The sequence below is a fragment of the Siniperca chuatsi genome, linkage group LG14 (assembly GCF_020085105.1).
Source record: "Siniperca chuatsi isolate FFG_IHB_CAS linkage group LG14, ASM2008510v1, whole genome shotgun sequence".
Taxonomy (NCBI): Eukaryota; Metazoa; Chordata; class Actinopteri; order Centrarchiformes; family Sinipercidae; genus Siniperca; species Siniperca chuatsi.
The window spans coordinates 4,095,901-4,111,442 of record NC_058055.1 but is presented as its reverse complement, the minus strand read 5'-3'; the positions used below and the strand labels follow the sequence as shown (position 1 = coordinate 4,111,442).

Here is a 15,542-nt window from a genome sequence, read left to right as displayed (position 1 = left end):
ATTTAACAGACAGACATGAGAGTGGTATCAGTCTTCTCATCCAACTGCTGACAAGAAAATGAATGAGGGTAATTCCCACAGTGTTAATTATTCTTTTAAATTGCCAAAACACATGCTTCTTGTGAATGCCAGGCTAATGTAGCTAGCAGCAATTTGGGAGAAATACTTATCCCTTCCATTCATTGTTAGTAACATTAGCCATATTGTGAAAATGAGTCCTGTTCATGGTCTGTCTGCGTTATGTTCAACATGGACAAACAGACGTGAATGAACCACATGTCGGCCCTGGGCAGCTAACTCAACAGAAGAAGCAAACCTAACCAATTAAATTATAAACATTTATTCAACCATGCAACCTTTAATTTTACATGTGAAATTGAGTAAATGTAAAACATAATCCACATGAATAAAAAAACAAGTTTAAGAAAGAGAACAAAAACATTGAAACTGATGATAAAAGTGAACAATGGTTGAAATGTCATGAACTTATGCACACCCTTGGTCCAACTTTTCAAGGTCAAAATGCAGTGGTCCGATAAAAAGTTCTGACAGAATATCCACACTCAAAACTGTTTAAACAGGAAACAAGAAACAAGAAAGCAGAGGCTCCAGAAATGTACTTTTACACAACTATGCCTCTGATCAATACTTTTTCTTAATTTTACTCAATTTCTGAACCAAACACCTGATTAATAAAAACAATCAATATAAGAAGTACATAAAAAACAGAGCTATAATAACCACTCACCTGCACTGACTGTGACTGCTTCAATGAACTGCTCTCTCCACGAGTGAGTGCCAATCACTAAAGCCAGATTTGTGTCCTTCAGGAGTTTGTCCACTGTGTTCTGTTACAACAAGAAGAGAGTTGTGTTTGCAGCATTAACAGCAGCAAAACAAATTCTGGTTATGAGATGGAAATTTTATGAGCTAAAATAGAATCTATTCAAGCCCTTTTGCAGGCTGCTCAAAAGCTCAAATTGTTCCTTTAATCTTTTAATCTTTCCTGAGTGAACAAAGTAAATAAATAAATTAAAATGAATCTGTTGTCCTAGACCATTTAAATTCAGCAGCAGTCGACAACTGCTATGAACTATATATTGTAAATCTGGGTGTACATAATATTGTAAGTTTGGCTTGGCAACTATGGCAAAATGTCTCTTTTTTTTAAAAAACAAACGTATTTATTCTTTCTTTTCTGCAGCCAAGGGTTATAGGTGTGGAGTATAAGGTGTAGGAGGGTAGAGACTTTTCTTGGATATTGTAAAGACCCAAGACAGAGATGGCGATACATCTCATCTGCGTTTTTTTTTCTTCTTTCTTCTGTTTGCAGATATTAATTTATGGAGTCTATGTTACTTGTATAAGGGCATTCAGTCTCTTTTGTATTAAGTTCCTGTACCCTCACCAAATTAAATGGGAAAATGAAATAAAAAAAGTTGGCCGAAAAAGGTTTATCTTAAGCTTGTCTCATAGGCTAGTTGATACAGACTAGACGCAATGTCATATCCAAAACAAATATGGCACATATTAATAGTATACCCACAAAACCACTGGCTTCACTGTTCTACTGCAGAATTTGAATAACATTTTGAATTAATGGACCCAAACATTTCACACACAGCACACACTGCCTCAGTGCATCTCAAATCAAGATGAATGTAATGCATGAGAAAAGCTGAGAATGGAGAAAGGGTAGATGTGAGAGTAAATGAGAGTTTAATGAGAAAATGAGATGAGAAAAGTCTAATCAGTACCATCACACAAGGCATGCTGGCAGAAACTGTACCTGGTCTAGTACTCCATTGGGAGTCTGGTGTGTAAGAGAGTGTGAGGTGGTTAATGAAGTAAAACACATATATTTCAACTTTTCTATGCTTAAATAACACAGATGTGTTGTCTGCAACAACCCCAACCTCTGAGGTGCTTACATTAGTTAAAGCTTTTAAAGGAAATACCACTCAAATTAAAAATATTATATATTGTAAGTTAACTCGTGTGCCAGTCATAATAATACGCTAAAACTTGCCATTAAGTTGCATATGTTCACTCAGATTTTCTTTCCAAAAACAGTTGGTTTACTGCTAGTGTAATGCCTTCTATCAGCCACTCACACACCTTAAACTCACAGGACTCCTCTATGATGACCTCTAGCCTGCTGTGCTCTCCTAGAATGGGTTTGCCCATCTCAGAGATCCTCCGGGCTTCTTCCTCCTCAGGGGTGGGGTTGCCTGTCAGGGAGCACAGACATTTAATTATCATGTCTATAACTTATTGTGTAATTTACATAACACACACACATATCCTAAACCTCATCCAAGGGTATAGGCCAGACCTAAAGCATAAAGATGAAAAAAACAGTCCACACTTTCAAAGTAGAACATTTTTAAAGGTGCTGTGTGTAGCATTTAGAGAAAATCTTGCTTCCATAATTTGATGAATTTCCTGTTGAAACAGGATGTTGGGGTGGCCAAGAGGACTTTTTTTTGCCCTGAGTTGAGTATCCCAGGCAGCTTTTTTACACTGACTTGAACTCAAATCATGGTCTTAACCCTGTCCTTGCCCATGTATAACCTTGCCCGTGGCAGAGCTTGCTGGAGGTGGTACACAGCTAGCACTGCCTTGGAGTTATGTTGCCAGGGAAAGGAAAGTAACAAAATCCTGTTTGCTACAGGAAGCAATTTCCAAGAGATCCACTGATCTCAAGGAAGCAATGTTTTTTTTTTTATCTAATTAATTTAATTAATTAATTAATTTTGAGAAACACACAAATTTTACTGCTGATGGTGTGAGACTAAGGCCTCCAATTGTCTCATTTATGGCCTAGGCATATATATATATATATATATATATATATATATATATAAAAATGCTGCACATTGCACCTTTAACATCCAAACCTACACCCAAACTATCTTACCCTGGTTTAGCAGCAGTGCTGTGAAGAAAGACAGACAATGATTCAATACAATATAACAACACTAGTTTCAGGGTCTAAAACATTAGAGTGGCTTGAGAGAATATAAAATGCAATAGGAAAAAAAATTCTATACACTTTGTTCAGTAGTTCGGCATGCACAATGCACCCTCACTGTTGCCTTCATGTCCACTCTTACCTAATGAAATAAATTACTGTACATTACAAATGAATGTAGTTGATTCTTTGGACCTCCAGTAACAAGCACATATGCATTTCCTGCAGCCAGCTTTTGACACATTGAGGTTACAGGGAACAGGCAACTAAAGGATACTGGGATATATTCAGGATTGGCTGCAGCGCCTGTGCTACAGTGAAAGGGAGACAGCAGTGAACGGCAGCGTGTAATCTTCAGTTCCCGGCTCTGACGCAGGTGCCCAGCATTCAGCCACCTGTGTTGCTGTTGTTACTGTTTTGAAACTTGATCGTGGATATTGCGGCCTTCTACTTAGAGTGTACTATTGTATGATAGTGTAAACAAATGTTTTCCTTGGACTATCATCTCATACTGCATTACTTCATTACTATAATCATGAAAACACAAGTAACTTACACATCACGGATGACATTTAAAATGCTTAAACACTTACCAGAGATTCCTCGCTTCAGCCATTTAGGGTCCTCAAGCACAATGAAGAAGTTTTCCTGCTTCTCGTACTCCTCCACATTTATAATGTGCACTTGTAAGAACTGACTGGAGATATGCAAGCATGCATGCACGCACGCACACACGCACACAAACACACACAAACACATATTTTTTTTATTTCTATAACAAAGAATTAAGTACTATTAAATATGATGAACGATAAGGTACATAAATACACAGTACCTCCACATCTTAAACATTTGCTCTACCATCTAAATCACAACGCAAATTGAAGTGACTTAAATAATTAATCACAATGGTCCTTTAAATAATTGAGGCTTAAACATAGTGTGCTCTTGCTCCTCAGTGTGCCAAAAAAAATATAGCTAAACTAAATGACTTGTAATGGTGATCAATGTCTGTATAATTAATTTGTGGAATACTTTGATGACTTCCTGACAGCTTGGAAGGAGAGTATACATATAAACATAATGGTCCCAGCAGAAAAAAGAAATGAAATAATAAGGCTACACACCCCTACACGTCTCCATTAACTATGATCTACAAATTGTCATACCCTTGACAGTGTAGCGTCTATTGATGGGCCATGTTATATAACTCTTAGTCTTTCACTAAGTGTACAATTAGTCCATGTGCAAACACAGCTTCTATAACCTGAAAATTTAATGGGAAAAGGATCTGTCAGCTTACATGGGGTGAGTCTGGAGGTTCCCACACCTGATCGGGGACGGGATTATCTTTGGTTGTCAAGTCATCAGGTAATGACTGAAAACCCATAGTAATCTCTCAGTGAGATTCAGGTGCCCTTTTCCTAAAAGCAGTAATGGGCCAAAGTAGTATACATATAAACGCATTGAGAGTGCTGTGTGTCAGTACTGCTGGTTTGAAAAAGAGAACAGCACTTGTCTTGATCATCGTCTCATGTCCATCCATCCATCCATCCATTTTCTACCGCTTGGTCCCGTTAGGGGTCGCGGATCGTCTCATGTGTTTATGGTAATTATAACGTTCAGAGACCATCAGCCCATATTTCAGTTTGTCTAGTATTTAACACCCAAGAAGTGAGAAAATGGAGAAAAATGCCTGTTCTGAAGATAGGCTTTTCCACCCTCTATATACCTACATTGCAGTTACAGTTTCATTCAAAATTTCATCTAAGTTGAAAATCTTCTCTTTGTTAAAGGACAATATATTCTATATTTTTCTCATTATCAACAAAGCCCATTAAAAGAGCAAAACCAACACTACTTGTTAGTAGGATCAATTGTTGTCCAACTATTGAAAACACATCAATGAGCCACACTGTTGCACTGGATGACATGTTCATTCATGGCACATACACCATCCTGCTGCCCCAAATAATCACAAGACCAGCAGTTTTAGGAAATCATTTAGCCTTTTTAAAAAAATGAAACAATGTATTTGTGGCCAATTTTTAAAGATTTATGTCTTTGTAGGAACCAATGGGCTTGGGGTTAAGTGCCAAATACAGGGTAGGGAAGTCAGAAAAATTGAGAAAAGGACTACTATATTGTTGGTTTTGATGATTTCATGGGCTTGACAAAAAAATTAAAAATAGAATATTGCTAGCCTTATCCCTTAAAAAAGTATTTGTTTGAGGGTTCTTGATAATGTAAAATCCTTGTATAGTATGTTAAAGAGTAGGAAGATGCAACCTCAAGAGTCGCAATGTCTGGCACTGTCTCCTTCCTGGAAAAGAATAAATTGATGTCCTAAGGAAATACATCCATCAGACTCACTGACTGACTGACTGTGCCTCACCTGGTCTGTTCATTGGTGAATTCCAGCTCCCCTCTGGTCTCCTCATAGTCCACCCCAGCCTTGGCACTGCCATCCTCTGTATGGTACGGCACAGCAACGGTACCCCTGGAGCCCGAGTTCCTCACCACTGTCACCCTCAGCGTGCCTGTGCTCTCACTCACCCGCAGCACTCGCTGCCCAAAGGTGAAGATGCCAGCATGGTCATCGTCCAAGATGGTGATGGTGGCAACCAGCGGCTCCACTAGTCTACCCTTGGGTGGAGTTCCTGTCCCTTCATTTCCACCTTCTTCTAACCTCAGGTTCTGAAGACGCACAAAGAAATGCTCATCCTCCTCAAAGATGTCATCATCCAAGATGCCCACCTGGAGAGCACAGAGTATTATTGTATGGTCACTCTCCCCATGGATGCATAAAGAGTTTTAATGCTGACACTTGAAACTCACTACAACACAACTTTCCAAATTACTATTCCGGGGTCCCGTTGATATCAAACCCTGAAATATTAGTGGAGAGAACACTAATATTTGATATTATTTGAAAAATTCTGGGCAGCTCACCACACTAAGAGAACTTGTTTTATATTTTAGACATTTTGGGCTTATTTTGACAGTAGACAGTTAAGATTAACAGGAAACACAGGGAGTGAAATATAACAGCAGTGAACTTAAAGAGAAAAATTCAAATTGACATTGATTTATGTAAACTGAGATGAATACCTTTCACAGTCCCCCTTTCCCCTTGCTCACCTTGATCTCTTTGCGGGTCTCCCCTGGCTTAAACACTAGGGTTCCCTCACTGAATTCATAGTCTGCCCCAGCATTGGCAGAGCCATTTTCTGTACAGTAGTCCACACAGAAAGTGTTCTGGCCTGTGCCCCCCTCAAGGATCACCCCGAGACTCAGAGAGCCACAGTTCTCTGTGCACTGGTACTGGGCACTTTCAAAACAAATGTGCGAGCACGTGGCCTTGTCGGCCTCCTGGCCTCCTGAGCGACGTGTGTGCTCAGCAGCATGTTTCTTTAATATGTTGCCGGCACCAATCATCATGCGTGTCGCCTGGACACGGTAGAAGGCGCGGCTCTTCTTCTGGTGAACCAAGGCAGAGTAGTTGGCCATCTCAATCAGCTGGTCCAGGTCTTTGTCTGGGTGTTTCTCCTTCAGGTCTTTCAGGATACGGACCACCTATCCAAGAGAGGAAGGTTGTAATGTAATGTATTTATAGAGATGTACGTTTTGCCAAATGTTCTGTAAAAATGCTCGTCACAGCAGCAGTTTTAAGCAGTGACCACAGAGGCTGGGTGTGCAGTGGGGTCCTGCAGAGGGTTTGGTGGGATTCAACAGCTTGGAAACTCCAACTGCTCAGCCTCCTACTGATCAACACCCTGCTGTTCAGGCTCCTGCTGTCTGCACTACTGGCATTCAGACTCCTGCTCGGATTGAACCCTACTAGCCTCAGGAAACCTGATATTCCCCTTAAATTCCCATTAAGTAGCTTTAAAGTTAGAAAAACATTAGCTCCACCAGTGCGCCTGACAGTAAGATGTTCCCCTGCTAGTAGCTTTCTTCTTGTACTCTTGCCTTTTGAAAAATACTACAGAAGTATTCTTTCCCCTTTAAGAAAAGACATACCCAAATTTGAGTGAAATTATAATATTTATTATTAAGTTATTAAGGGAGTACCACTATTCTTGTGGTACTACCACCTTATAAGGCCCATACTGAGCAAAGCATATTAAGATCGTAATTCATGTACAACAACTTCCTTACTTATTATCAATAAGCAGTAATTAGGAGGTTATTGAGGGAAAACTCTTAGTTAATGGCCTAGTAGTTGTAGAATATGGTCATGTAAAATAAGGCATTAATAAGTGCTTTATAATGACTAATAAAGAGCCAATATGATACTAATATGCATGCTAATAAGCAACTCGTTAATGGTGAATATGTGTACCTTAATATAAAGGGTTACCGAAACGTTTTATTTAAGGAGCTCCAATTACTTAATACAAAATAGACCCCAAACCTGACATTAAAGGGAAAAAAAACTGTGTGTGTCTACAGGCATTCACACTTGCCACTTATCTTACCTCATCTTTGTTCTGGTCCAGTTCATTGCCTGTCTGCACAGAGACTGTTACACTGGAGGAGTTTCCAGGGCATGAACTGCCATCTGACAACTTTCCATCCATGATCACGTCAATGCCTTTGGGCTCAAGGTCACCTTCCATTTCCACCACAATGCCGTGCCTCTTGTCAGCACGGTAACGCTTGTGCATGTATTTGTAGAAGAGTAGGCGACGGTCAGCGATCCAAGCCAAGATCACACACACCGGAAAATAAAGCAGTGTCACTGCGGCCTCCCACACCTGGTAATACAGGCAATATGAGCATTACATGATTTACACACTTAATTTATTAGAAATACATTCATACACAGTCATCGGAAACACACCTCTACAATCCCAGGCGAGATGACAGCCAGTATGATGTAGAGCCAAATGTAGGCAAAAATACTCCAGAAAGCCGTAATAAAAAACACTCGCAGGTGTTTGATCTTGCGAGACTCTCCGTCAGGGATCACCCACACACACAGACCAATTATCACAAACATATTGAAGGCAGCGCTGCCCACTATGGTGCTCGGGCCGAGCTCCCCGGCATCAAAGTTGTGCCCACACACCTGTCAACATTTAGGGGACAAAAAAGACAAACGTCACATAGAACAAAATCAAAGACCTTTTTTAATGCTAACTGGAACTGAACTGAAGACCCATGTAACAACCAAAACAACAAAAATCTATAAGAATGGAACTATTTTTGAGTGGGGATACACAAATATTAAATATCCTGAATATATAACTAGAAAAAATATCCTATTTATAGGCTGAAATAAATCTACGCATGTAAATATGTAGTATGTTGTGTTCATATTGATGGTTGTGATGCCTTACAATTACAATTACAACATCAAGTGGTGCCCAGAGTTTACCCTAATTTTTGTTTCATTTATGGTGTTAATTAATTTATTTATTAGTTCATTAATTAATAACATACTCAACTGCAATTCATAGATTTTGTGACATTCTTTGCAGCATATGCATGTTTTTAAGAATGTAAAATTTCAGAAAATCTGAATGGTCACACGCCTTTAAAGTCACAGTGAAAGACAACAGTTTTTTGTATGAGGGTATATGATAAAAGGTGAAATGCCTTGTGTACCTCAATAACAGAAAGCAGGATCTCAGGTGCTGAGGAGCCCAGGGCCATGAGTGTGAGGTTGGACACAGTCTCATTCCAGACTCTCACTGTCGTTACTGTCGTTTCACCGTTGGGCTTGGTGATGGTCACCTCTTTCTCCTACACGGACAGAAGTTGGTGAAAATGTCAAAGATGCTGCTACCACTGAACTTATACACACAAGTTCCAGTTATTGCAATCAATGTCAGTGTCACAGTATGATAATAATCAAATTTGAATAAAAACATCTCATATTACAATGTTTAGAGGATCGTTTAGTATATAATTACAGTTTTATTAGGTTTAACTTAGAGCATTTGATGTGGACAACCTACTAACTGTATTCAAAAGAACATGCTACATATGGAGAATCTTTTCTGAAAGGACACCAGGGGTAAAGGATCAATTTTGGACAGTTTCGTCAGCAATTTTCTCCAAGGCTTGAACAGAGAGAACCAAAACTGAGTATGGACTTTGAGCATAAATATCAGCAGGAGGCTGATATTTGGATTACTTGAGCGATCGTACTGAGATAATGTGATGCTATGACTTGTAAACCAGCCTTTATTAAAAAAAATCACTGTAACATTCTTGCTATGTTCTTGTTGGTTTGCATTTTTATTTTATTTATTCTTTTTTTTTGACATTATGGTGTTTTTAATCTTACACTATTCCACTTGAGTATTCAATTATCAATATACTCCAAAAAGAGTACATATCTTACTTTGATATTTGTTTAAAAATGTCAGTCTTAAAGCAAGCAACTCTTGCTGACCAATGGCCACTGTGGGATAATGGCACACTGAATTTCCCAAGATTCTCTTGCGTCAGTCAGAATCTGAGAGAGTAGAATGGGACCAAAGCACTCGCCACTATCGATGAAGTAAGAATGTAGCAGCAAAGTTGTGTATTAAATTAAGGATGGCTGCATTTTATTTCTTATAAATGTGAAGCTCAATAATACCTGAGAGGTGATGACTTCTATGGATGCCATGAAGCGATCTGCGATGATGGACACACCCAGGAAGATGTACATTAGACAGAGGAAGTAGATGACAGCCCTCCCTGCCTGCTCCCCCAGTGAAGGGTTTAGTGGCAACCACACCGGCAGCAGGATGCCGGGTTTACACACCACAATGCCCGCACACGTCCGCTTGCCAGACCCCGTAGTGTTACCAGAGGACTGAGGCTGCTCAGGGCCAGACGCTCGCTCCACAACCTGAGGCCTGGAGGAAGTGCAGGGGTGGGCCAGGAGGAGGAGAGAGAGGAGGAGGAAGAGGAGTGTGGAAAGGTGAACGTGGAGGGGTCCCATGATATCCCTGAGTCAGGAGGCGCCTGGGGGTCACTGGTGGAGACACTGGGCCAGAGGACTCTCCTGGAGGAACAGAGGAAGGCACGTTGTTCTAAGAAAGAGATACAATGGGGAGTAACAGATTTATAGTACATGTTAGTTTACCTTGTTTCTGTCCATAGGCGTAAATTAGGGGGATGTAACCCCACCCAATAATCAAAACCAGCCAGTACAACCCCCTCAAATATCATATCATAATGAATGAAATGAAAAATATTAAACATGATAAAGTGGTTGGTTTTGTCGATTCAATGTAATTAACAAGCAAAGAATAAAGATTTTTCAACCTTCCCCTCCCTGTATTGTGAGGCTAGGTTGCACCCATCCTCCCGAGTCTTCTCAAGCAGCAGCAGCAGTAACTGCGGAGCTTGCAATAGCAAGCCTGCATCTAGCTATAATGCGAGGAATCTCTGTATGTCTGTCCTTCGCATATCTCGAGAACTGTTCGTCCGATCGACTTCACACTTTGTGGGTGTATTGTTGGGGACCCGAGGGAGTGCAGTGTCCAATTTGGTGCAATTTGAACAGGCGACAGGTTTAATAATAATAAACTTTGATTAAATAGCGAGCAGATCAGCTCTGTGTCTGAGCGCGGAGCAGTGGGATGGATGTAGTGTGTGTATGCATACAGCTGGAGATCAGAGCTGAACAGCAAGTCACAGAAAAGTAAGTAGACAGCGAAAAAAACACGTTTGGACCACACAATGACACGTTTAGTATTAATTCTCACGTTTCCTAGTGTCTCTGTCATCAGCAAATCCGTGTTGAAATCAAAGAATAAGCAAATGAAATCTTGCTGTCAAAAAACCTTTTTCTTACTGTCCTCGCACACATCTCTCCAGCACCAAAACGGGAAGCAGCAATGGGTAGTTAGTAACGTCTGAAAAAACGCCTCAAATAACGTCACACACACATTAAAGACAGTGAATTAACAGTGTTATGAGTCTGTGTTTAATTCGGCGTGTATCTGATTCTCATCATTCTCATTCCCACGGTCTTCTCTCACTAAAATAGCGCCGCTGAACAACGGAGGCTGATAGTGAGTTTAGGCAACAAGCATTCTGCTGCATTCAAATACACGTCTTACTGACATTGTTCCCGGTCAAAAATTGCATTTTGTTTTTCCATAATTTAATTCTGTGATACAGTATTTTGAAAAAACACTTAATTACTAACCACGGCCAAGACACTGTGTTTACCTGAACACAGCATGAGTTGATGCTTAAAAATAAAGTATCATCATCTTACTTTTGAAAAGAGAGAGTTATTTTAGACCATTTCCAATGTGTGTTTTTGGATTAAAGGATTCTTAATAACGTCAAAGCACAGACATTAGCGGAGCAGACACATGTTAAAGTATAGCAGGCAGTTTAGAGTGTAAGCTCAGAGGATGAGGAGGAGGATGATGAGGATGTACAGTATGGGTGTGAGTACAGTAGGGTGGTAGAAAGCTTTCAGTCACTCTGTGCTCCTCCTGGGCCCACGGCCTCCGCTCCCCCTGCACAGGTGGCACTGCACTATTGTGCATTGTGAGTTGAAACAGATACTGGGGTGCTGCATCTTTGATGCAGCCTGAGCTCTGCCAGCTCATTATGGAGTTGTGATTCAGAAACACAGCCCAGAGGGCCCGCCGCATCACATTTCACTTTCCAAGGCCTGCTATTGTTACCACGACCTCAGACAGAGGGCCACCTTACACCAGCGGGTGCTGGGGGGGGGGTGTTAAGCTCACCAAAAATAACTTCCTCAACGTTCATATTTGGACAACAAACTTCCTGTCAAATCAATTCTTATATGATGGCTCATTAAAATATTAAAATATTGCTGGACTGTAATGAGAGCACCAGCCTTGTTTTTACCACAACAGCCAAAACTTTCACATCAAACCAGCAATATACACACACAATATAAACAAAAAGCATAATTGATTGTTAACCAAATACTTCAGCATTTTATAGTTATATAACCTGGACAGGAAATAGATTTTTCTAACATCCTGTCTTATATATTTTCAAGAGTCTTTAGAGACTTTCGCCTGTGCGACATTTTAAGGTCTAAATACAGATTTGTTCTGTATGGTAAGTGGCACATTTTCCTTGCGGGTGATCTGTAGAATGCAGCAGAGCCACAGAGGGCAATATATGAGTGCTAGCTAATCAAGAAGCCAGTGCTGGAAGAGCAGGATGCATTATTGATTAATGCATTCACCTAAATATAGAAGGCTATCTTTTCCTTTCATGTCACGTACAAACAGCTCTGTAAACATCATTTAGAAGAGGAGCCTGGTGGATTTATCAGCCAGACATAAAGGGAGTACTTCCTAGTCTTTCCAGTTGAGAGACTAAGTAAATGGATAGATAAATGGGCAGATTACTGCCACTGCCTGCCCTCACCTAAATAGATCAGAGCTATCCTCTGCAGTGACACTGATACAAGTCAACTCTTTTTGATTTAGCTTCACTGGACAGGGCACTGTAATGTTTAACTGTTGCTTCAAAAAAAGATGAAAAAGTTTTAAAAAGTCATACATGTTCATGTTAAAAGTTGAGGGTAGTGAGCAACATAACGTGCAAAAAAAAAAGCTCACACTCTCTTCTTACAAGCCTTTATGCCTAGGGGAAAGGGGGTCGTGGGGTGTTGACAGGTCTGTGGTCTCCTTGTCCTCTTAGCGCAAAGGAACAGTGAGCTGGGTGACAGCTCATCTCCTCTTACTGCCTCTGACACAGCCACTATCTGTCAGCACCACCGATAAGTGATTGCCTGGGGTTATCGTACACTGATAGGAGTGCCAGCAAAAAAGGGAGTTAGCACCTTTAACAGTTTAATATTTCCTGCCTGTGCCCTGACAGTGGGGTACTGTCAGATGAGGGATGATTCTTTTGACAAGCAGAGCACTCAGGTGTGAGGGTGAGGCAGAGATGAGTAATTCAAGTAATAGGAAATAAATGTACTCTTAATAAAACTGACACAAAACACTGCTCCAGATGTTTAACTTAGTGACTTACAATCATTTTTGGGTGGATCTCCAGTGTCTTCTTCACTACTGGTAATCCCACTTTAGTGCCAATGAACCAGTGGATGACATCCCTTTCTAATATGGCTTTGACTATCAGATTCAGAACCGGTGACCCGATAGGAAGATAGACTTTTGTTGCCTCAAGTAGTTGGGTTTACTTGTGGCTCCGTGCAGTGAATATTTGCACAAGAAATGTAACCATCACCTAGAAAACCAGTATAATCTGGACATGTAGCTGAGTCATCTTGTGATTTAATCCCCTTGGTTTCAGATTTGGCTTAATTTGTATTTTTTGTAAAATACATAAACTAATTAGCATTGTTTTTGCAAAAGAAAATTTGGTCCAATTTGACATTTGCATTCACAAGCAGGGAGCTGAAACGTTTCTGTGTACACAAACACACACACACGCACCCTTTCTCCATCACCAATCCATCACCGTCAGAAAGAAACTGTATTGACCATGCGGCGTGAACATTAACCTGTATGCAGACTGACAAAGATCACCTTTCCAGGATGTAAGCTGTCTGCATAGGTAAACCAATAGCACACCATGTATCAATTTCACAGACAACCAATCAAAGCCTGTGTTTGTACTTAATCTTAAACACTCAGTCACCCACTGAAGCCCCATGCTAAAATTCAGAGTATAGCATTGCTGTAGCTCTCTACAAACATAAAGGTAAATTATACATCACACGAGTGACTCCACTGCCATTCACAGCCTTGTCAAAACTTTTTCTGCTGGCTGCTATCACAAGATGCTGTGTAAGAAAATATTACCCAATATATCTTAAAGAATCAAGGTGTAAGGTGTGAAGTAACTTCAGATGCTATAGCCCAAAGTCAGCAATATACATAAAACGCATAAACTACTCAGAAATACAAAGGAACCTTTATGTTTGTGACTAGACATTATATTATTGTAAACCAAGTGTAGTTTATCTATGTAGTTACAACTTAACTTGTGCCACTTCTTTCTCTCTGTAATATCAGTAATATTATATAAATGAACAGTATTTAAACATACATTAATTGATTGCTTTTTGGCCACTTGGGGCACACTTGGCAAATTTAAGTCCAATATCCTCCTTTAAGTCCTTTAAGCTCTGTTTTGGTCTTCATGAACTCCTGAGAAAAATATCTGGCTCTTTGGCTGCTAAATGCTCCACTATGTTTACTAGCTAGTCGCTAACTTGATCTGTCTGCCTTTGGTGCTGAGCAGGTAGTGTACAGTGGGTTTATCAGAGCTTTTTCACTGAAAACAGCTGCCTGAGGCTGTCTGTCACTGTTTGTTCAGAAACTGTCTGTTCACCCTGTGTTTCTATGTTAAGTGTTCAATGTTGCTGGATAGCTAAGATGCTTAAGTTTGGAAGTGTTTGGATGGTCAGACCAAAGGACTTTAGACTGGCTCTTACACTATTTGAAATGCATAAGAGACCAATCTGAATTTGTAACAAAGAGAATTTGTTTTCCCTTGCAGTCTCATGGATTGCAGCTCCAAGCAATTTTCCCTACAGATGATTCAGTCTTGGATTTGAGCAGTACAGTATAAAACACATCCATTACAGCACAATAATGTCTGTTCAATTTACACACAAATCAAAGCAGTTAGACAGTCTCTCTGTTAGAATGTCGCTCTGTTTGCAGTTAAAGTAAAGAAAGGCAAGAGATCCATGCCTTTAATAAGTAACACAGGGCTTTAGTTTGCTGCTATGGGCCTGTCAATGAACCCGATGAATCAGAGTGTAAGATAATCCACACGGGCCACACAGACAGACTGGGCCAAACCACTAATGTGGCATTAAAGGTATCTTGTGGAGGTTTCATTGTAAACAAACATGATTTTGTTTACATTCAACATTTCCCACGTTTTACCACCACAACACTGGATTGTGCTAACATTACCTTATGTAACACAAATTAACTCAAAATGGATCCTGAGGGGTGCACTGTGCCAGATCTTGACGGAATCTAAGTCTGTCAATTTGGAAGAAAATCGATGTATTTTTAACAGTAAATTAACAGTTGGGCCTAATCTGTCAGCAAGAAAAAACAACTTTTTCACAACGTCTTTCACAAATCCTTGAGCTAATATTTTGTTTCTAAAATTCTGTTTTCTGTTCTGATTTTACTATATTATTATATAGTGGCAGAAATGGAATATAATATTTATGAGTATGTTTTCATTAGTGTATAGTCACCTGAAAATAAGACTCGTGTTTTCATTACCTTAGAATAAGCCGTTTTTCTCTCCAGAGGGAGCGGGTCCCCTTCCACTGAGATCGCCATGTTGTACTGCCATGTTTCTACAGTAGCCCAGAACGGACAAACCAAACACTGGCTCTAGATAGGGCCTTTCGCAGCCAGTTTTGCGGCCACTGTAGTTTCTCCTACACGCTTAGAAGGGGAGGGTGAGGCGAGCACTTTTCAAATCCTACATACTGGACCTTTAATGAATTTGTGTAAATGTCATTTCAATTCAGAAAATAGAAAAGTGCTTCTCAAACCTAAAAAACAAAAATATTTCATATTATTTTTATGTGTGTGTAAACCAGAAGTTGTAGCTG

The 15,542-nt window shown here is 40.0% G+C and overlaps 1 protein-coding gene across 7 annotated transcripts in view; it reads right to left on the bottom strand.

The window, feature by feature from the left end:
* The window catches only part of slc8a2a (solute carrier family 8 member 2a), a 28,163-nt gene that overhangs the window by 4,811 nt on the left and 7,810 nt on the right, over positions 1–15,542 (bottom strand). The window contains exons 2-13 of one of the 7 annotated variants that reach the window (XM_044221654.1): positions 9,570–9,980; positions 8,588–8,725; positions 7,821–8,048; positions 7,456–7,734; positions 6,116–6,550; positions 5,370–5,731; positions 3,568–3,671; positions 2,921–2,938; positions 2,119–2,231; positions 1,790–1,813; positions 749–848; positions 324–569 (exon numbers count right to left, since the gene is read on the bottom strand). In XM_044221654.1, the coding sequence (XP_044077589.1) occupies positions 487–569; positions 749–848; positions 1,790–1,813; positions 2,119–2,231; positions 2,921–2,938; positions 3,568–3,671; positions 5,370–5,731; positions 6,116–6,550; positions 7,456–7,734; positions 7,821–8,048; positions 8,588–8,725; positions 9,570–9,917 (2,232 nt within the window). In that variant the 5' untranslated portion in view covers positions 9,918–9,980 and the 3' untranslated portion in view covers positions 324–486. Of the gene's footprint in view, positions 1–323; positions 570–748; positions 849–1,789; positions 1,814–2,118; positions 2,232–2,920; positions 2,939–3,567; positions 3,672–5,369; positions 5,732–6,115; positions 6,551–7,455; positions 7,735–7,820; positions 8,049–8,587; positions 8,726–9,569; positions 10,009–15,542 lie in introns of those variants that run through there. The other 6 variants (XM_044221649.1, XM_044221648.1, XM_044221655.1 and 3 more) reach the window with 6 other exon arrangements.